Below are 22,788 nucleotides of genomic sequence, written 5' to 3' on the forward strand. Positions count from 1 at the left end.
GTGATAATAAGTGATATGAGTATCTTGGTTAAGTACTATTTCAATTTGTATCTCATAAAAGAAACAAACAAACCAAAATAGATACCTAGAAAATAATTTGGGCTTCTTTTTTTAGTCCAAAATATGTTTATGTATTCATATTTGTCTGAGTTTTTGTAACTGTTGTTCAATAATAGTCATTAAAAGTCCTTTGCTGAGTAACCTTGACCTTAAGGCAGTTTGCACTCATTTTCATTTCTATGTGTCAGATAAATTTCATTTCTTGTAAGAAATAACCACATGATGTGTTCAAAATATGTTAAAGTTTCCTTTGATAAACATTTGTCCTCATATAAATTGTCATTAGGTTTCTAAATACTTTCCTGATTAGTATATTGGGGAAGGTCCATTCACTTCTTTAAGGATGCTTAAACACTATATTTGGAGAATTCTGCATGAGTATGCTAAGTGGTATGCCAGAGTATAATTTTGACACTAAAATAATCTCCCTATTTTTTAAGTTAAAACACTACACAAATATTATAAAGGTGTTACTTCATACTAGTACAGATAGGATAGATTGTTCATTAAGGGTGTTGCAATAATGGGCTATTTGAAAAAATAGCTTTCTATATACTACCATATATTAGAAAATATAGATGATTAAAATTTAAACATAAAAAATAAAGAAAAAGTAAAGGATGAGAATGGAGGTGAATATTTATATAATTTGTATATTATACAATCTATATTATAATTTTATTGATAGAGTAACAAAAATGCAAAACCAGATTAGAAAGACTGTTAAAAAATGGAAAAATAAGTGTATCTATAATACATAAGAGAAATGGATAAAATTTTAGCCTATCAACAGTTCTTAGAAATAAAAAAGATGAGCATATGAACACAATCTGCACAACAAGTAAGATATCAGTGACACGGTCATGTCAAGATAAATGTTTAAGATCACTGATCTAAACATGCTAATTAAGTGGAGATTCTATTCTCAATTTCATGAAGATATTGATGCCCTGTGTTTGTGAGGTTTGGGAGGAAAGTACCCTATTAGAGAAAGCGTCAGTTGGAATAATCTTGAATATAATTGAGAATGATGTTAATCTCACCACTATTTTAATAATGAAAGTTATAAACCATCCACATTTAAAACCAACTCATTGCTTAAATAATTTAAGGTAATCTGTATATAAATTATTAAGCAGTCATTAAAATGATACTGTAAGATAATATTTTAAAACAATATGGTCCAATTTGCATGGCTGAATTACAAGGTAGTTTTTCTTTTCTTCTTTGCTTGTCTAATTTTCTAAATTTTCAGCACTGACCATATGTGACATTAATAACATGATTATGTATTTTTAGTCATGTCAAGTATAAATGTTGTAGCCTTAAAATATTTCAACATTTCATCATAAACATCATATAGAGGCATATGATGAATGGCCTTCTCAATCTAAATAGATAGGTGATGCTGACAGATTGATAGATATGCATATTTAATCCATTTAAATTATATTTAGAGATATTTAGCATACATGGAGAAAAGATTTTTTTTAAGTTATATTTCTAAAACATGTCTTGTGGCTGATGTCACTGTTGACATTGGCTCAAGAATCTGCCTCCATAATATAGTAAATTCATTTTCAGGCAAAAATCCTGTGTGGAAGGATTGCTGCAGGATACATATCGTTAGCATAAGAGTTTGTATCCCTTGTTCCCAAGTAAGTCTTTGAGGTTTGAGGAAAGCTGGCATTTTATAAAAGAAACATGGATTCTGACACACATTATTAGACATGCTTCTGAGACAGGAAAGAGACCACCCGAAGTTTTTACTTGTCTAAGTGGTTTAAACACTTATATTTTCCTACTCAAATTCCCTACATATTGGAAAGTCATATTCGCCCATTCATTTAATTAATCCTTTGGTTTTCTTTCATTGAAACAAACCAAAGTCTCTCTGGCTTTCGTGTATTATCCAGTCAATCATTTCAGGTTTTTCCCTTTGATATCTACCTCAATTATTCCAACCCTTAACCAAAGAATCAAATGTTCCTGTATGGATGTGTATGGAGGAAAATCCCCAAGCGACAATGCACATGCCTGTTATTATACCTGGATAATGATAGTGTTTGTTAAATTCATGAGTAAACCACTCAATTACAATCAGAGTTTGAAAAAACAAATTATAAGCTAGAACTTCAGCATTACCAAATTGAACTTAAACTCTACCTCCTAAATTTGTATTTTCTTCCCTATAAGTTACAGGACATTTAAGGGCATTTGGCCTGATTTTTCAGGTCTCCTATAATTTTCTAGTCAAATGGTATAATTTCTACTGAGCCTCAATTAAAAATAAAAAGGGAGTATAGAATACGTTAGGCTATCTAATTGCTTTCTTCAGTTTTGCCACCATGGAATCTTTGGGCAAGTTGTTTTCATATCCCTTTATTTAAGAGGTTTATATTTCAATTAATATATGATTTATAAAGTGTATATATGATATATATCACACATAGTTGTATATATGTGTTAGGTACAGTTGATCAGAAAACATACCCTTTTAAATCCTCACCTTCATTAACAAAGAAATCATATTCTTGTGAGCAGAAGGGAGCATTTGTGGACATAATCTGAAAATAATTTTCTGATGTATATTCACTTTACGGAATTATCCTAAGTGACTGACATGAGTAACTAAAGTACTTTCAAAGAAAATGTTAGAAACAATGGAACAGTCTTAAAAAGTGGATTAGAAGAACTCTATCCTGTATAAACTGTTCAATGTCTGGCTTGAAACATTCACTTCAGTTTGAACTGAGACAAGAGGAGAGAATAATTAGGTGTTCCAGACAGCTGATAAGAAATGAATTTGAAATGTGTAAACAGTAGGTAAAAAGACTTACATTCAGTACACATTTTTCCAAGCATAAAGCACAGCCCAAAGAAGCATTTTTTTTTTTTTTTTTTTTCCAGGAGTGACTCCATCAGCACACCTAATGGTTTCAGCTGCCATTGCTCTCAATGTTAACTGACACAATTTTCTGACACTCTATTTACTGCTGGATGAAGTGGCCATTTAAGTCTGTATAAATCAAACAGTTTGGACAAAGCTGGCAGTATTTAGAATGTCAGGATGAGCAGATGTTTCAAATTTGCTCTTATTTCCATATATATTCTGTTTGAACATGCCCTTGCCTATGTAAATGAAGGAGGTATTTGACTCCACTATTGGTTTAAATTCATTTCTATACAAGTAATTGGACTGAGGATTTTAAATGTTACAACTTGCATGGTAGTATTTCAGGAGCTTTTGAGTAAAATTATTCTTAGGACCTGCCTACATCAGGAAGTCCTTGTGTGTATGATTCAAGTCCATTCACTTTTAAGCAACGCTACATGAGAAAAATAGAACAAATTTCAGGTGTATCATGAATGTCAAGGGTCAAATTGTAGCTGAAGAACTGTTTTTTAATATGGAGGTTAATTGTAGAAGATCAGGTAACATACACCTTTTCACGAAACAACTCTATTCCATTCTATAAATACGCATTTAACAATTTAGCTTCAATTGAATTAAGGATGAGAATTTGTACATCATGTACTGTAGTATGTAACGAGTTGTATAAAATAACGGCAGCACTGGCTTATCATCAAATTGTCTCAGGACGACTGCATGTTTTTGATTCAGTGTAATTTGTTTCATCTCCTTTAGAACCTCCGCATTTTGTTGTGAAACCCCGTGACCAGGTGGTTGCCTTGGGAAGAACTGTAACTTTTCAGTGTGAAGCAACTGGAAATCCTCAACCAGCTATTTTTTGGAGGAGAGAGGGGAGTCAGGTACAAACTTGGTCTGTTATTTCAATCAGCAAAGATGGGTGTCAGATACATAATTAAAAAACAACATATTATTTGGTCATATAGCTGTCACTTTCAGAGAATGGAGAAATCCCTGAGTATCCTAGAAAATTTTAGCAATGAGAGAGAAGACAGAATTTCCTTCATTGTTTTAATTCTCAAAGCAATATCCCCTGCCTAGTTTTGGTGCAAAGGGTAGTATATATATGTAGAATAGTAACTGTTTATTGTACATAATTTACCTTTATTGCCACATTTACAAAACACTATTTTTCTCAACATAATGTAAACAGTTATCATTTCTGTTATTCATATATCCTTAGTTATATATTAAAAGAGATTTACATACATTTAAAACAGATGATAATTTTCAGTGTAATTTATCTGAAAGTACCAGAAATCTGAAGTGTCTTTTCATTGCTTTATGTTTTAATTGATGTGTATGTGTTGTTTGTGTGTAACATATATAAATATATATATATAAAATTCATCAAACTATATGAAATTAGCATAGATCACATGTTAAATACAGTTCAGTATATTATAATTCTTTGAAAACTATCATATGTCATCAATATTTGGTGTTAAATCCTGCTGTCTAAACATTTCATAAACCATAATTTTCTATATACCTTGAAACTGGAATGTAGAGATCCATGCTGTTACAAACTCGAAGTTCACTATTGGACTTCAGCTTAATGAAAAGAAAATTTTGAAACAATTTTACTTTTAAAATAATAGCAAACTTTAAAATAGTTTTTAAAATGTAAGATTTTTTTTCCTTTCTCTTAATGGCTTACCTTCTTCAATAAAGGGAAACATTTCCCTTTTGTCTCTGATACTTGGAAAAAATGATTCTCATTCATTATTAATACAGTTGTTTCTAACCTCTGATTTTTTTGTGTAAATCAGTCTTGAGTGTGTTGTTTCATGGTCTTGCTTATACTGTGCTCATATAAATAACATATAGGTTATTTACTGACTGCTTTTACTAATTTTTGCAGGCAATGCTATCAAGTTTAATTTTGTTTTTTACTTTGGTAGGCAAATATTAACTTGATTATAGTATGTAGGCCTTCATTTGAGTTCTAGTATGTTGGTTGATTCTAACACATTACATTTGGCCTAAAAGGACTAAGTTTGTTGACAGCAAATTAATGACAAGAAAAAACAAAATATTTTAGTAGAGCAGGAAGAATTGGAAGTGCATTACATAAGAAAATCCATAGAAATAATAGTCAATCCATTTAAATGATTTAGTTATTTATTTAAATAATTTGTTAGGTTATTTAAACTTTATAGCAAATGTCAAGATAACTTTAGTTAGGTTTGGTTTAATGATACAGCTTGCTTTTTTCTAAAATTTTGTCATTGGACATATAGCCATGGAATAGTAGTTAAGCCTTTTTAAAATGATATATGTTAAAAGGCAATTAACTTTTTAAAAGGAGCAACTTTATTTTTGTTAGAAGAAATATTGATATTTTTATTTCATGAAAAACAATGACATGATATGTTATTTTGCATAAAATATACACTCCCTCTGTCAAATGTGAGAAATTTGTACCACAAAAGAACATCACACCTAGTTTTCACTTTGTATTTCAGATAATTTTCTATAGAAATAAAGCTCTGTTATGAATTCTTAAATTCATATATGTTCCCATTTAACAAGAGAAACAAGAAATTGTTAATTTGATAGAGGCTACTGAACTTTTATAATGGAAGGCCAACAGATCTCCTTGTTACCGTGCCAAAAATGATATCCTTGAACTTAACTTGTCAGAACTATGTGCTTAAATTTTAATTTTGTTTACATATTAAAAGACTTAGTGTTTATAATCCTAATAGTTATATATTTATAAACATATATATGTGTGTATACACATACACATATATCCTATATATATATAGTATTTATATATATAGGATTCATATATATATATATATATATATATATATATATATATATACACATAAAGCAAAACTTTTGACTCAGCTTTGGTTAAATTTATAAAACTTAATTCTAATGATATCTAATATACTTTAAAATCTAGTATTGTTTGAAACTGATAATTATGAAAGCATATATCAATATTTAGAATTTATTTAGAAATTTTAATAACCCTATTTAAGATGGAATCATTAAAACTTGTATTTATAAGTTTACGTATGTGCATATTGAGCATGTGATGAACAACATTTAGCTTATTTGTGCCCATATGCATATATGTATATATATGTGGTGTGTTTGTTTATATGTTTATATCTATATCTATATCTATGTGCCAAATATATATGTATATATGCCAAAATATTGGAACCTGGCAATTAACCTGTTGTTATTGTTTCCTTACACATTCTGTGTTCTAGAATCTTCTTTTCTCATATCAGCCACCCCAGTCATCCAGCCGTTTTTCGGTCTCCCAGACTGGTGACCTCACTATTACTAATGTCCAGCGATCTGATGTTGGTTATTATATCTGCCAGACTTTAAATGTTGCCGGAAGTATCATCACAAAAGCGTATTTGGAAGTTACTGATGGTAAAGTAGAGCATTTTATTTCAAAATATCAAAGTTTGACTTAGGGTCTAACGAAAGTACCAGTAAATGTATTTATTTTCAACTTTTGTATCCTTACAGCAATTTTGGTGTAAAGCTTAAAAGGATGTTAATGCAATGATTAAGTCCAAAATCATTCTTAATTTAACCTGGCAGTACTATAAATTTCTACATCAAGGCAGACTCTCAAAAGCATAGAAGTTATTCAAAGAAAAGTTTATACCAAATAGTTGCATAGGGGGATGTTTCCATGTTTTGGAAAATAAAAATCTATTTTGAAATGTCTTAGTGTAATACATCATCCTTTGCCTTTCCTCCATTTTAAGGAGATAAGTGCATTATTAATAAATTCAATTCACAATTTAGATGATGAACAATTTTTGTTAATAATGTGATTTTATTATGTTTTATTGGCTCCCCTAAACGTAATTAATTCCAAATATAGTGTAACGACAGTGATGGAGAAAATCTCCAAACCATTAGATGGATAATAGTAATAATAATTTGAGAAGAAAAAATATGTATACATATGAATATATGAAATATGTATTTATCAGTATATATATTCACATATATGTAAAATACATATATATATATATATACATATATATACATGTATATTCCTTTTTGTTGCTGTATAGTATTCCATTGTGTGAATAGTTCTCGATTCGTTTATATATTCTTCAATTGATGGATTGTTTTCAGTTTAGGGCTTTTATTAATAAAGCTAAATATACCTGTACAAGTCTACTGGTTGGCATGTGCACTCAATTATCTTGGTTTGCCTTTTGGTGGGTGCATGTACTCATTTCTCTACTTTTTCGTTTTCTCATACATTCTAGATACAAGTCTTTGTCAGATATATGTATTGTAAATATTTCTTCTCATATATTCTTTTAATGATTTTAGCTAACTAATTTTAATGAGAACCAATGTTATTTGTTTTTTCTTATATAGTTGGTACTTTTAGTTTTCTGCCCTACCTTGAGTTCATGAAGATGTTCTCCTAACTCTTTTTCTAGAAACTTTATTGTCTGTACCTTTGAGATTTACGATTTTAATCCATCTTAAATCAGTTTTTGTAAATGGTGGGAAATAAGGGCCAAAATTATGTTTCCCTCCTATATGGATACTAATTGTTCCAAAATCATTTATTGCAAAGACAATCTGTTCAGCACTGAATTGCAGTGGCATCTTAATCATAATTCAAATTAACAGAAATGTGTGTGTCCACTTCTGTTCCACCATTCTGTTTCCTTAACCTTTTATATCAGTACTTATATAGATGGTCTTAATGTAGCTTACTGGTAAGTCTTACAAACTGGTACTGTAAGCCTCCAACTTTATTTTTCTTATTTTGGATTGACTGCTAGAGGTCCTCTGCATTTTGTTATAAGCTTTAAAAATCAACTTGTTAATTTTTATGCACATACACACACATTATCAATAAACAAAAAAAATCTGTTTTGAATTTTCATTCCACCCAAATTATTGAACAATTTCAAAGATAGATAGATATAGATATTTATGTCTATATCTATCTATATCTATATCTATATACATATAGATATAGATATATATACCTGTATAAATATAGATCTAGATCTATCTTTAAATCTCAACAATGTTTTATAGTTTTCAGGGTAGAGGTCTTGCACACATCTTAGCAGATTTATACCTATGATATTTTATGATTTTTTCATATGACTGCATATATATATATATATATATATATATATATATATATATATATATAATATTTCATTATGGTATTGTTTAAAATAAGATGTATATTGACTTTTTATATTAACCCTGTATCCAGCAATTTTGCTAAATCCAGCTCTTTATTTCTAAGAGTTTGTATGTAGATTATTTTGAAATGTCTGCAAACAAAGTGTGTCAACTACAAATAAACCAATTTTACTTCTTCTTTTCAGTATTTATACCTTTATTTCTTTTACTTGAGCATTGTCTGTGATCTCCAATATAATTAGTAGAATTGGTAATAGTGGAAATATTTTTCTTGATCCTATCTTCAAGGGAAAAGCATTTATTATTTTATCAGTAAGTATAATGTTACCTAGCATTTTATAGATACCCTTTTACAATTAAAAAAAACTACAGAGTGATTTTTTTAATACATTAATTTTGTTATTTTGTTTCCCACTGCTCTCAGAATAAAATTTATATTCCTTAATGTGCATTACAATTCATGATTAACCTCTGCAGGCTCATCTCTGAAGACTGTGTTGCTCGCATGTCCTAATTTTATTGTTTGCTATGCTTTCCCTTCACCTTAATACCTCTGCACATGCGGTTTCCACTGACTTGAAATGTCAGTTCCTTCAAGAAATATTTCTTAACTCTTTAAATGTGGGAACTATGTTCCCACTCTTGTATATGTATATATGGATATGGATATGGATATGTGTAGGTTGCATCCTATACTTTCCTATCTTCTTTGTTTATTTTCCTGTAATCTTCATTAGGTAATAAGTTCCATGTGAGCAGGGCTCATGTCTGTCTAATCAAGTTAAATATATACACAGTGACCTTCAAAGCCTGACACACTGTAGGTGCTCCAAAAATTGTTTTTTTTTTTTCTTTTTTCATGAGTGTTACAAACAAAGAAGAAAGAACTAAATGCCTAGCTATTGATTAAGGCAGAATTCAAAATTAGAATTGTCCCATTCAAAAGTCTGAACTCTGACCTCTCTGTATGATGTGTATTATATATGTACTGGCTCAAATAAGTTAGAGTGACCGGAAAAGTTTTTACAATTTCTTACATTCATTACAGCTAATAAATTATGGTTGTGAAGATCATGTAATGAATTTAACAATGATCAATAAAATCAATATGTAGAAAAAGTAGAATGTAGAGTTGAATGTACATTTATAATGACAATTTTATAAAGCAACTTGTATATGTACAAGCAACTTGTATATACAGGTATATGTGAAAAAAGGCCTAAGAAAACTATGGTAAAATATTTTCAAGTATCTCTTATTAATCTCATAATTAATCATTGAAAGCAAAATTTTATATGTGCCATCTGACATGGCATTATCATGAATTGGTGTATTAGTGAGAATAGATCAAGGATAGCAACTTTTGCTCAACTGAAACAAAGACAAAAACCCTAAATTTGGTGATTTCAGATTTATCCCTATTAGCCAATTCACTCCTAACACTAAATGTCCTGTTCCATCTTACACTGTCTGGAGAGATTTAAGGTGGTTTTGTGTTTGCCGTGGTTATACTGTGTTTTTAGTTTAGTTTTATTTTCTTTATTTTAGAGTTGATTGATATTGTACAAACAACTTACTACTCTAGCCTCATTCTCCATAGGTAAACTATCATTATCTCGAAAGCTAACAATGTCAGTATTTATACTTGACCAAGTGAAGTCAAGAGGACAGCTAGCAGACAGAGTGTTTTCTGGATACTATTTTGACTTTAGCTTTTTGACCTTATGTCTTTACTGTTTGCAAACTGAACAAAGCCAAAGGCAGAATAAAGCATGAGGCACAGAATATGGTGGAGTTCTGCTGTCTTTGAAATGTTGCTTCTCCAAATAGCGTTTGACTCAGGAACATAGAAATTCATATCACCTGTTTAACTGAAAATGTTTCTTCTCTTTATTACTAGAAGGGAACAAAACGTAGCGGTTATAAAGTGATGTGTATAATTTAAAACCACTTGCTTCACATCTCAAAACTTATTGATATACAGTGGAAAGAGTGTTAACTTTTATTCTAAAAAAGAGAGATTTGCCAATTACCAACTGTTTAATTTGGACAAAGCACTTTAACTTTCAGTTCCCTGATTCCTAAGATGGGATAATATGTTACAGACTACTTCAGGGATTTGTGAGATATGTTTGCAAACTGATAGCAATTGTGATATACTATAACTAATGTTTGTTAATGTATAACTGTGAATTTTTCATACTTTACACCAGTCAATGTGTGTACGTCATTTTGTATTCTTTTTCACTTAAAATAACCTTTTAAAAATATTTATATGTATTAACATAGTCTTCATAATTATTTTTGAGGTGACAAAATACTACTTCTGATGATATGCCCTCATCTTTTAGGGTTTTTAAATTTTCACTGAATGTGGGTAAAAGATAGGCAAAGTTTTATAAACTCTGCTCTAACAGGGTCTTACCACCTGTCAGACTGCTTATACCAGGACTGCTACCACCACTATTACCACTGTACTGATAATAAACTTACAGTTATTCAATGCTGTCTTTGTGCCGGGAACTATGCTAAGAACTTTTCACGTATCAACAATCAAATGTGATAGCATCTCATTTTACAAATGAGGAAATGGAGACCAAAGACATTGAAAAGGCATGCCCACATTATACAGACAGTAAGTACCAGAACTGAGATTTAAAACAAAAATTGGCACGTTCCAACCTGGTAGTCACTTGCCACATGAGGCTACTTAAATTGATTAAAATTTAAAATTACACACTCAGGTCCTCAGTCACACTAGCCACGCTCAGGTGCTCAGTAGCCATTTGCACTATCAGTTTCTGTATCAGATAGCATAGAGATGGAATATTTTCATTGTTCAGAGCTACATCTTTCTGATTCCAACATCTATGCACTTACTCACTTTTTAAAAATGTGTTTCTGTTTCTTATAATTCTCTATTGTCTTGCCGGATAATTCATTCTAATAATCTCAGTGTAAAATATCAGAACCTTAATTTGTGGTTTGTCACACAAATCGTAAAGATAAGTTTGAGTCATATGTGTACTACACTCTTTAGTTTGTGTAAATTTAAACATTTCATCAGTATTTCTAATCTATGACAACACCAAAATGTTTCACTTTTTCTATCTAAAAACATGAAATTGCTTTAATGAACTCATTTAGCTTTGATTTGTATATTACTTTTTACAGAAAATTTTCACAATTCATATATATATCTAGCTTTTTGCAATTAGAAAAGCACTTTCATAACTGTTATTCTATTTAAATCTTCATAACAACCCCCTGAGCTGGTTAAAACAACTGCTATTATCCTGAAGTATTATTATTATTATATTTTACAGATTTAAAACAAAAAACAAAAATTGAGGCTTAGAGAATTTAAGGAACTTGCCCAGAGACACATGACAGATGGTGAAGCTGATAATTAACCCTACTCCTCTTTTCATACTTTATTTTTGTAAACTACCCGGTGTAAACCAGGAAGAAATAAATAACAGAGAAATAGCACCATTCAACATTTTGGGGAATGAGAGGGATCCAAGATGGTGAAGTGGATAAACACTGTGCCTGCCTTCTTCCATGAACACATTAAAATTACAACTGATTTATGGAACAATCAACCTGGAAAAGCATCTGAAGTCTAGCTGAACAGAAGTTTTATAATGAAGGATTTAAAGAAGAAGCCATGTTGAGACTGGTAGGAGAGGAGAAGACGCAAAACAAACTGACCCCAAACCTCTGTGTGATGGTTGAGAATCAGGAGGAATACCTCGGCCATGGAGGTTCCCCCTGGAGGAGTAAGAGACCCCAGCCCCACACCGGCCTCTCCAGCCCAGAGTACTAGAGCTGAAAACAGGAGATACCGCAACATCTGGCTGTGAAAAACATTGGTGATTCCAACCATCTGGGTGGGACAGAAAGCTGCAGGAAACCCAGACATTCTCTTAAGCAGCCCAAACACTGACTCACTAACTTGTAGTCATTTGTCTTGGCTTCTGGCAGTAAGGACGGTGACACAGAGGGTATTGGAGGCAAAAGGGAGGCAGACTGAGGTGTATGACTTCCAAGTGAGGGCTAGAGGACAGTTGCCATTTTCCCTGTGTGGGGCCCTTCTTCCATGCAGCCGGCAGTCAGGCACTATCTTTCCTATGTTGAGCCCTCCCCCCTCGCTCCTGGCCAAATCTGAATATTAATTGGTCTGGTGAGCTCCACTGGGACTCCACCATACCCAACTCCCCCAATGCTGGAGGCACTTTCTCAGGGAGCAGCCAGCCCCATCCATACTGCACACTTTCTTGGAAAATGATTGGAGTCCATGGGCCCCAGGCAGGTGACAATTGGACTTGACGTGCTCTGAGACTTCTGCTGAATAGCTCCAGGATCAGCACTGGCACCAAACAACAATCTTCATTAACCTGCTTGCCTCAACTCTTCCCACTCTTGATTCTCTGAGATCCTGCCTCACCCAACTTGCATACCACGTGAGTCTTTATCAGTAGCTGAACCTTAAGGGAGCCAACAGGAGGCAGCAGACATTGGGGTGTCCTGGCTTTTTGTAGAGCTACCCCAGGCCCAGTACTGATGGCAGACATGCTTGGTTGACAGCATGGCCTCTTCCACGTTCCTCCAGATTTAGCACAGACAGCGGATAACTGTGGATTGCTTTGTACTCCTACTAGGTAGGCCCTGTATGGTCACAGGCAGTGGGTGAGACCTGGGCCATTCACAGGCAGCAAGTGACTTGGGACTGCACTGGAGCCCCTCCCAGAAGCCCCAGAACCATCATGCTGGGAGGCTGGCTGAAGACTACAGCAGAGCACTGCTCAATTAGCCCCCAAACAGCACACACAAAGGGCAGTCTCAGTGGGTACCAGAACTCACTGGGGTGAATTCCACTCAGTGGGGTAAGCCCCATGCACAGCAGCGTGTAAGCTGTGGACGTGGCCAAACCCCACAGCCATTCACTGACATGCCAAAAGCAATCAACTACACCAGGAGGGCACACACCACCCACACAAGGAACACTCCTAGAACAGGTGACCAGGGAGACCATGCCACTGGGTCCCACGGGATACCTACTACATAAGACCTCCTGGCCAAGACTGGGAGACATAGCAGATCTACCTAATAATGGAAACAAACAGAGAGGCAGCCAAAATGAGGAACAAAAAATAATGTCCCAAATGAACAGGAGAAAACTCCAGAAAAAGAATTACATGAAATGGAGGCAAGCAACCTACCAAATACAGAGTTCAAAACAATGGTTATAAGGATGCTCAAGGAACTTAGAATTTCAACAAGGAAATAACAAGCATAAAAAAGGACATAGAACCCATAAAAATGATCCAGTCAGATGTGAAGAACACAATAACTGAAATGAAGAATGCACTAGAAGGAATCACCAGCAGACTAGATGAATCAGAGGATTAAATCAGTGATTTAGAAGACAAGGTAGCTTAAAACACTCAATCAGAACAACAAAAGGAAAAAAGAATACAAAAAAAAATGAGGATAGTTTAATGAGCCTCTGGGACAACATCAAGCATAACAACGTTCACATTATAGGGTATCAGAAGGAGAAGAGAGAAAGCAAGGCATTGAAAACCTATTTGAAGAAATAATGACTGAAAACTTTCCTAACCTGGAGAAAGAAATACACATACAAATGCAGGAAGCACAGAGTCCCAAACAAGTTGAACCCAAACAGGCACATAGTAGATACATTATGATTAAAATGGCAAAGGTTAAAGACAAAGAGAGAATCCTAAAAGCAGCTGAGAAAAGCAACCAGTAACTTATAAGGGGAGCTCCTCTAAGACTATCAGCTGATTTTTTAACAGAAACGTTGCAGGCCAGAAGGGAATGACACAAAATATTCACCATGGTGAAAAGCAAGGACCTACAACCAAAGGTACTCTTCCTAGCAAGGCTATCCTTTAAAATCAAAAGACAGATAAAGAGCTTCCCAGACAAGAAAAATCTAAAGGAGTTAATCACCACCAAACAGTATTATAAGGAATGTTAGAGGAACCGCTTTAATATAGAAGAAAAAAAGAAAAAAAAAGATCAAAATTATATAATAAGTACCGTGTTTCCCTAACCAGACCATCAGCTCTAATGCGTCTTTTGGAGCAAAAATTAATATAAGACCCGGTATTATATTATATTATATTATATTATATTATATTAAAATAAGACTGGGTCATATTAATTTTTGCTCCAAAAAAACACATTAGAGCTGATGGTCTGGCTAGATCTTATTTTTGGGGAAATGGTAATAAAATGACAATAGCTACATATCTATCAACAATTACTTTTAACGCAAATGAATTCAGTGCTCCAATCAAAAGACGTAAGAGGGCTGAATGGATAAAAACAAACAAACAAAAACAAACCCTTATATATGCTACATACATGACACCCACTGCACATAGAAAGAAACCCAACATACAAAGTAAAGAGATGGACAAAGATATTTCATGAACATGAAATGAAAAAAAAAGACAAAAAGAGCTGGAGTAGCAGTACTTATACCAGACAAAATAGACTTTAAAACAAAGGCCATAGCAAGAGACAAAGAAGGAACCAGTAATTCTATGTCTGGGTATTTTCTGAAGAAACTCAAAAAGTCTACTTCAAGGGGATGTGTGCGTCCCTATGTTCATTGCAGCATTGTTTACAACGGCCAAGATGTGGAGGCAGCCTTGGCATCCAATGATGGAAGAATGGGTAAAGTGGAGGTGGTACATATGTACAATGGAATATTGCTCTGCTGTGAAAGAGAATGGGTTCTTGCCATCTGCAGCGGCATGGATGAACCTGGAGGGTATTGTGCTGAGTGGAGTATGTCAGACGGATAAAGACAGATGCAGTATGATTTCACTTATATGTGGAATCTAAAGAACAAAATAAACAAAACAGAAACAAACTCGTAGGTACAGAAAACGTTTTGATGGATGACAGATGGGAGGGGGTTGGGAATAGGCTGAAAAAGGTGAGGGGATTAAGAACTACAAATTGGTAGTTACAAAATAGTCATGAGGATATAAAGTAAAGCAGAGGGAATATAGTCTATAATACTGTGATAGCTGGTACAGTGTCAGATGGTTGCTGGACTTATGGTGATCACTTCTTTAGGAATATAAATGTTGAATAACTATGGTGTACATCTGAAACTAATATAATAATGTATGTTAGCTATATTTTAATAAAAATCTTTTAAAATGGTTTGGGGTGGATGGGGAAGTATGGATGATTCTAAACATGATGCAAGTATCAAAGAATTATAAAGGTATAGAAAATGGAATAAATCCACAGATATGGATTATTCCTAATAGATTTAGTAGTCTTGTTATATTTATTAGACTTAATTCTAATCAGTTATAAGAAGCCTTATGTTGCTATTTTAATTAATGTCTGGAAATAAATATTAATTTATACTTATAATCAAGGTAACATAGGTGACAGAGTCCTACAAAAACCCAAATGCAATAAAACACTTTCATTCTTTTTTCATACTTATGGAGGGGCCTCTGGTTTTATTTTAGTCACTTTCAACAGATAATGTAGAAAACATCAAATAATTATAAGCAAAGGAATTATTGGCTTATGTTTTTCATCCATGGAGTATCTGAAACACTCCTGCCAAGTTTCAAACGTCAGCCTTCTAATGCATCCCTGTCCTCCCTGGTATTAACAAATTTCATGCTAGTAACCAAGGATGGAAGAGAATTGCAGGGGTGGAGTAAAAATTCACAGTTGTTGATTTCACTCTGTTGCTTTCTTGTTTTTCTTAGAGGGAATGCACAAAACTAATAATTATCGCATGATAAGTGAGAAACAAACTGAAGTGTGACTCCAGCTTTTGAAAAATCTTTGGTACATAAGACTTTGAACATGACACATCCAGCTTTGCAAATGGTTGCATCCAAAATTTTGTTACTCTGGCAGGCAGTTCCCTTTCATCAGGCAGCTGCTTAGAATTGTCTTTTGTATATTTGTGACTTTTACAATTTGTAACTAATATTCAGAACTTTAAAGCTTAATAAGGAAAAAAATTTGTAAACTTAATTTTTTATTCATTTAAAGAAACATCTATGGAGTTTCACCTAAATTGCCTAGGTCAGGGGATGAGAACATCTCTCTAATGCAGGAGTTATTCTAGTTCCCTACAGTTGTTCTGGTCTTTCTGTGAAATTATTTATTTATTATTTCAGATAATGTTTTTAGGTTTTAGATTTTTCATGTACTAATAGGAATAATTTCATGTATATATTATAAAAATGTCGTCCATTGTACACTAAAACTATTAAGATAACAGAATTAGCAACTGTTTTCCCATTCCTATTATTTCAATATGGAACTATGATATTCCTAAGTTAGGACATCAGCTTGCATTATAATTTTAGATTAACCTACCAACAATATATTTGGCAGTTTTCCACTTACTCTGAATTGGGAAATTTTTACCCATGTATTATTTTAATAGAAAGAATTCCAAGATAAAAAGAGCTCAATCATATTTATTTGTAAATTATGAAAGTCCAAAGCACCTCTTTGAATCCCAAATTGTCAAACATGCTAGTATTTGTTTCCAGGTGACGGCAAACAGTTGTCAAATAAATATCAAGTTGGCTTTGGTTCATTTATGAAAATTCATCTCATACGTTTCATTGGGGTACGTGATTTTTGTTCTTGCTGTCATGTTTTATTTTCTACGTATTTTAAAGTTTAAAAAGTACAGCATTCTACCTCCCATCACTACATCTACTTCACTTTCCGCAATCCTTATTTAGTCCCTTGAACTCTTAAGATAAGTAGGTACCTAAACAGTGCAGCAAGCTCCGTCAGTGGTTGGTCGTTTGAAAGGAGTATATTTTATCTCATTTTAATATTCTGAATCAATGCATCATATAAATGCGTTCTGAATAATGCATGTCTCCTACTTTAATTACTTGTTTAATTAGTTTGTTTCAAAGCCCAGAGCAACTGCTGTTGCTTCGATGATTAGAAAATTGTTTCCAGTTGCAGAAATCTATTTCCTGTTGTTTCTTCTGGCAGTGATTGCAGACCGGCCTCCCCCAGTCATTCGACAAGGGCCTGTGAATCAGACTGTAGCAGTGGATGGTACTTTAGTGCTCAGCTGTGTGGCCACAGGCAGTCCAGTGCCCACGATTCTATGGAGAAAGGATGGAGTCCTTGTTTCCACCCAAGATTCTAGAATTAAACAGCTGGAGACGGGAGTGCTGCAGATCCGATATGCGAAGGTAACTTGAAATGTCACCCCAGGTTTCCCATTTTGTTTCACTTTGTTTTTGCCTCCAGCAACTAGTGTTGATATCTCTAATTTTTGACTTAATGGAATGCCAAATAACAGTATTAATATATTTTTAATTTGATGCTTGATTCTTTCAGACATTCCACTGTGTATATTTAAGATGATTTGACTCATAATTTAGCCCATGGCAAGTAATTTAAGGTTTTATATGGAGGAGATAAAAAGGTTTTTGAGTCCTACTGAGGAAAGTAAATAGGGATTTGTCGGAGGGGAAACAAAACAAAAACCTTCTAAGGTGTGATGTGATGTAGTCATTTATTCCATAGAGCATTTTTTCAAAGGTATTTCCCAGTACCATTTTACGTGTAATGTACTTGAACAGTTTTATTGTGAATATTTGGTTCAACATTTTGCAATTACGGAATACTATAAATGCAAACAAAAAAATATAAAGCAATGTACACACTGAGTGTACACTTCAAATCAGAATGTTAAATGATGAAAGCCCATAGGTTTGTGGGAACAATTTAGGGATTTATCTTCCCAGGGCATCACATCACATACCTGTTCTGTCAGGACTGTGTTGTTTTGTTTTAATTTTTCTTTTTCTTTTTAGCTCAAGATCAGACAAGCTCATGAGGCATATGAAACAATAGCCTTGTCAGTAAAAAATATAAATTTAAATTGCTTTATTGCCTATTATGGGTGGCTTCTTTGGCATTTTAGATCAGCGTAACAGTTCATTTTATGTGCCACAAAAGTTAATATGTTGTACTTCTTTGTGACAACTATTGTGACTTTGTTATTGTAACTGCCAGAGCAAGATGACAATCTTGCTTTACCAAACATTACTTGAAGAGAAAGTTATTACCTTAAGCAGAGGTATATGGGTTCATTATACTGCTGATGATTTTCAAGTTGAATGTGTGACCTGTGTTTGTATTCTGGCGTTCAGTCTTTAGAAGGGAGACAGAGTGTTCATTCCAGCTCGGGTTTGGCTTTACACTTATTAAACTACCTTAAGTTAAGGTTTTAAAAAAGTGGAGGAAAGGATTGAATACGAAGAAATCATTTTGTGTCTGTCCTTTTTTCATAAATATTTGTTTATTTCAGGTATCCATATAGTTGTAACTGATAAAATAAGAAATAGCAAGAGTTGGCATTGGTGACATTTTATCAGTCTTATTATGTGACTTTATAAAGATAAAATTTAGCAATAAAGACTAACCCTTTGAATTATGTATTGACCCTGACACTGAAAATAATGTTATTGTAATTAAATATTATATTTTATTATATAATCAGAATAACCATATAACATATTTTTTACATCTCCATGAAATATTTTCCTTCACATTCAATAAAAATATATTCAATTAAGAGGTAGTATCTGGTGAGTGAATTTTAATGCACTCCATATTCATTTAATCCATATTCATGGGCCCTATACAAAGCTATAATGGTTTTTCCGGCCCAGTGAGTTCTTGATTGTTCCAAATATTTGTTTTCCATCTGTCTTCTCAGCTGGGTGACACTGGTCGGTACACCTGCATTGCATCGACCCCCAGTGGTGAAGCGACGTGGACTGCTTACATTGAAGTCCAAGGTAAATCAGATGTTAGTATTTTTACCTTAGAATACAGTTTCCAATGCACTTGTTTCCTTACTGGTAAATAGATAAAGTACATGTCCTGATGCCCGAGTAGGTGTGAGGTTATGTTGTCTACAGTTACTTATGTGCTTATCTGTATGCCTGCAAACATTTGCTGTCTTTTTCCTCTTCGTCAGAATTTGGAGTTCCAGTTCAACCTCCAAGACCCACCGACCCTAATTTAATCCCTAGTGCCCCCTCAAAACCTGAAGTTACAGATGTTAGCAGAAATACAGTGACATTGTCATGGCAACCAAACTTGAACTCAGGGGCAACTCCAACGTCTTATATTATAGAAGCCTTCAGGTAGAGTCCAGATGATGTTTCCTAGCTGTTGTTCTGTTTTGTGAGTTACCATTAAATACGCATGTTCTAACTTGTATCTCTCTCCTTAGCCATGCATCTGGGAGCAGCTGGCAGACTGTAGCAGAGAATGTGAAAACAGAAACATTCGCCACTAAAGGACTCAAACCTAATGCAATTTACCTGTTCCTTGTGAGGGCAGCTAATGCATATGGAATTAGTGATCCAAGCCAGATATCAGATCCAGTGAAAACACAAGGTAAATATTGATTTACTCAACTTGTGGCACCTGCTTCCCCTTAGTTGTTATAGTTTTATAGGTAAATCATTTGTGCTACATGCTAGGTTTGTATATTTAATATAGATCTGTTATCTACGTTACTCAATTAATTTTTAATATACAAACACTATATTTGCAAACTTTATTATGTTCCAGACTAAGCACTCCCAGATAAAGTTAATAACAGAGAAATGTTTCTCGTTTTATAAAATCACAAATCCAATGAAACGAAAATATTATATGAATATTTTTGTATTATATTCAATTTTGTGATTTTAAATATGGTTACATGTGGTTGTAAAATCTTAATCATAATAATTAGATTTACAGTTGAGTAAATATTATTTATGTTGAGATTAGTCCATAGAACCTTCTAGATGAGTTACGAAAATTACAACCTTAATCAAGTAATACTTTCTGGAAATCATGCAAATGTAAGAGATATTGGGAAGATAAGCTTGACAAGTTCTTAATCCTTCTGTCCGGTGAACCTCCTACTAAGTAGCATGGAAAAAAGTACTTTAAGTCTGTCTGTTGTTTGGCTTTTCATTGATGAACATGGGAGCCATGGTATATTAAACTTTTAAATGAAAAGTATGTATAATTTGGTCAAAAATGGATTAAAGAAACAGAAAAAAGGAAAGATGAACGTGTTAAAACTGCTTCTAAAACATTTAAAATTGGAAATTTCATTCACTTGGACCACATACTGGGTACACTGCTTTTTATTTTCTTTGGGAATAGAAATTATTTTTAGTTTTCAACAGATAGATTATCTCCCAGTCACCTTCTTGCTCATCCTATTTTAATACTTTACTGGAAGCAATTTATATATTTAAAAATATGAATTTGAATCAACCTTTACCATTTTTGGAACATACTGCAATTGCAATTAAAATATGCTTGCCCTTGTATGAATGAAGAAGGATAATTCTAGATGGTAGTGATTAGAAATATAAAATTATTTCCTCAACATGCAGAGGAATCATAATGTCTCTGTCTTCAGCTTTACATTCCCAAAGGGGGGGAAATGTAACTTAGTTATAACAATAAAAACAAGTTATTTACAAATTACTGAAAGACTTAAAGGCAGGTTTTCTCCTGGTTTGGGAGAGGGTCTGCCAGCCATGTGCATTTTTTGTCTTCTCCAGCGGGTGTATAAACAACCTTTTGGGAGGACTTTTTGTTTCAGAATTCACAGAGAAAGCAAACCCAGCCGTAGAACATGCCCACGTCTGTCTCTTGCTGTGTGAATTCAACACACGCAAATGCCTGTGTTTGTTATTATGAGTCAGCTCTCCAGGAGCTTTGATATTCTTGGAGCCTGCCTTAAGGCAGTTTGAGGTTTTCAATATTAGATACGCATTTGTAAAGAATGCAGAAGCTATGACAGCTGTAAAGTGAATTTCAACTTTTGTCCCCAGTACCGTGGTCTCTACCTAGTAGACTCGAAGTGAAGGTTTTGATTGAATGCTATTCTGTCATATACTCATATGAGTTTGTATAGTATGTATCTCCCTTTGTAAATGTGGATATAGTTAACATTTGATCTGAATATGTCTTTTAAAATTTTAATCAACTTGCCTTTGTCTATGAAAAGCTATGTCAATTGGAAGACTAGAAACATAGTGAAACAGGCATATAGTTTTTAAATCAAAGAATTTTTAATCTTAGCTCCTTAGTGTACAGGCTATATGGACCTGAGCAAGTTAGTCCTGAGCTCCAGTTTCCTCACGTATTATGGGCCTGAAAGAACCGACTCCACAGGATTAGACAGGAATTAAATTGACTAATCAATTTGTGAGTATACAAGACCTAGATTTCTTTTGTATTCTATGCCATGAGACCTTGCTATTGGACTTAGTTATTTCTGTCACTGTCTGGAGTAAAAATAAAAGAAGTTTACAATATTTATGGATATCATAAAACTGAGAAAGGCCACCAGCGTGCTGAATGAGAGAATTAGAGTTAAATATATTTAGCAGACAGAAATGATGGGCCAGCACCAACATGATGGAAATTAATGGAGCACATTTAAAAGTCTGCTGTTTGATCTTAGGTTTTAAAAATTAGGGATGTAAGGAAGGGCTGAGGTTACCGGGTTAAAGGGAGAACATGTGACTGTGTGTCAGGACCGTGGGGAAAAGGCCGACTTTAATGTTTGAAGTCAATTAACACACCAATCTGAGCCAACTGAATGGTGTAAGAATAAATGTAGTCTTAGCAGGCATTAGCAGAATCATGCCTAGATCAAGTAGTCTCTCACCTTCACTCTGAACTGGTCAGATCATGAGTGGAGTCCTGTGTTCTTTTTTGCACCCCACGTTTTCAGATAGACTTATAGGAGGAGAATAATGAGAATAGTTGGTAGGACTGCATGGAAGGGTACAAATAACAACATAGGAAAAGAAATCCAAAGATCTTGGATTTAACCCTCAAAATAATAAAGTTAGAGTAAGCATGACATTTTTTCCTTAATATTTTAAGAAACTGTCGTGTGAAAAAGATATGTTTATTCTAACTGCAGACAACAAAACAGGGCCAATGAGTAGAGTAAAACTGAGAAAGATTTTGTTGTCTAATGCTCGGACTGCTTTTGAGACACTGTGAAGCCCAGCTGAGGGTCAGGCTAGTGTTGGCTATAGCTGGAACCTGGGGAAGAAGCTGGACAAGATCCAACTGGAGTGTACAGAACCTGTAAGCAGTGATGAGCCAGGGGTGGAGAGAATTTGGGAAAGACTTGTCGGAAATGGATTCATAAGGGAGCAGACATAATTTCTAGAACCATTTCTGCAAAAAGTCATCCCCAAGTGGAGATGCCTATGAATGAGCTGGGTCAAAAGAGTTGCAGAGATAGAGAGCACGGTTCCCAGTTCAGGAGTCGGGTAGACCTATGTCACAGTTGCGGTTAGAGCTTTGTCATAGGTTAACCCAAATCTGTTTTTCCAAAGACACAGTGTGGTACTGCAAGGAAGATGAGATGAGTAGCTGGCAGGCAGGGGTGGTGACCCTCATTGTTGGGGTGGGGGGTTGGCTGTAGCCACCATTACTACTGTTTTCAGCCACACTTCCTGTTCACACAGCCTTCTTGAGCCCTATTGTTTTAAAGACTATGTACACAGACA

At 33.9% G+C, this 22,788-nt stretch overlaps 1 protein-coding gene across 8 annotated transcripts in view; it reads left to right on the plus strand.

Moving 5' to 3' along the window:
• The window catches only part of ROBO1 (roundabout guidance receptor 1), a 1,115,129-nt gene that overhangs the window by 1,024,433 nt on the left and 67,908 nt on the right, over positions 1-22,788 (plus strand). For all 8 annotated transcript variants that reach the window (XM_019750008.3, XM_074333370.2, XM_074333356.2 and 5 more), the window contains 6 exons: positions 3,710-3,834; positions 6,226-6,397; positions 17,213-17,418; positions 18,954-19,035; positions 19,218-19,386; positions 19,476-19,642. In XM_019750008.3, the coding sequence (XP_019605567.1) occupies positions 3,710-3,834; positions 6,226-6,397; positions 17,213-17,418; positions 18,954-19,035; positions 19,218-19,386; positions 19,476-19,642 (921 nt within the window). The remainder of the gene's footprint in view (positions 1-3,709; positions 3,835-6,225; positions 6,398-17,212; positions 17,419-18,953; positions 19,036-19,217; positions 19,387-19,475; positions 19,643-22,788) is intronic.

The sequence above is a fragment of the Rhinolophus sinicus genome, chromosome 17 (assembly GCF_057876585.1).
Source record: "Rhinolophus sinicus isolate RSI-liver-muscle chromosome 17, RSI-T2T, whole genome shotgun sequence".
Lineage (NCBI taxonomy): Eukaryota > Metazoa > Chordata > Mammalia > Chiroptera > Rhinolophidae > Rhinolophus > Rhinolophus sinicus.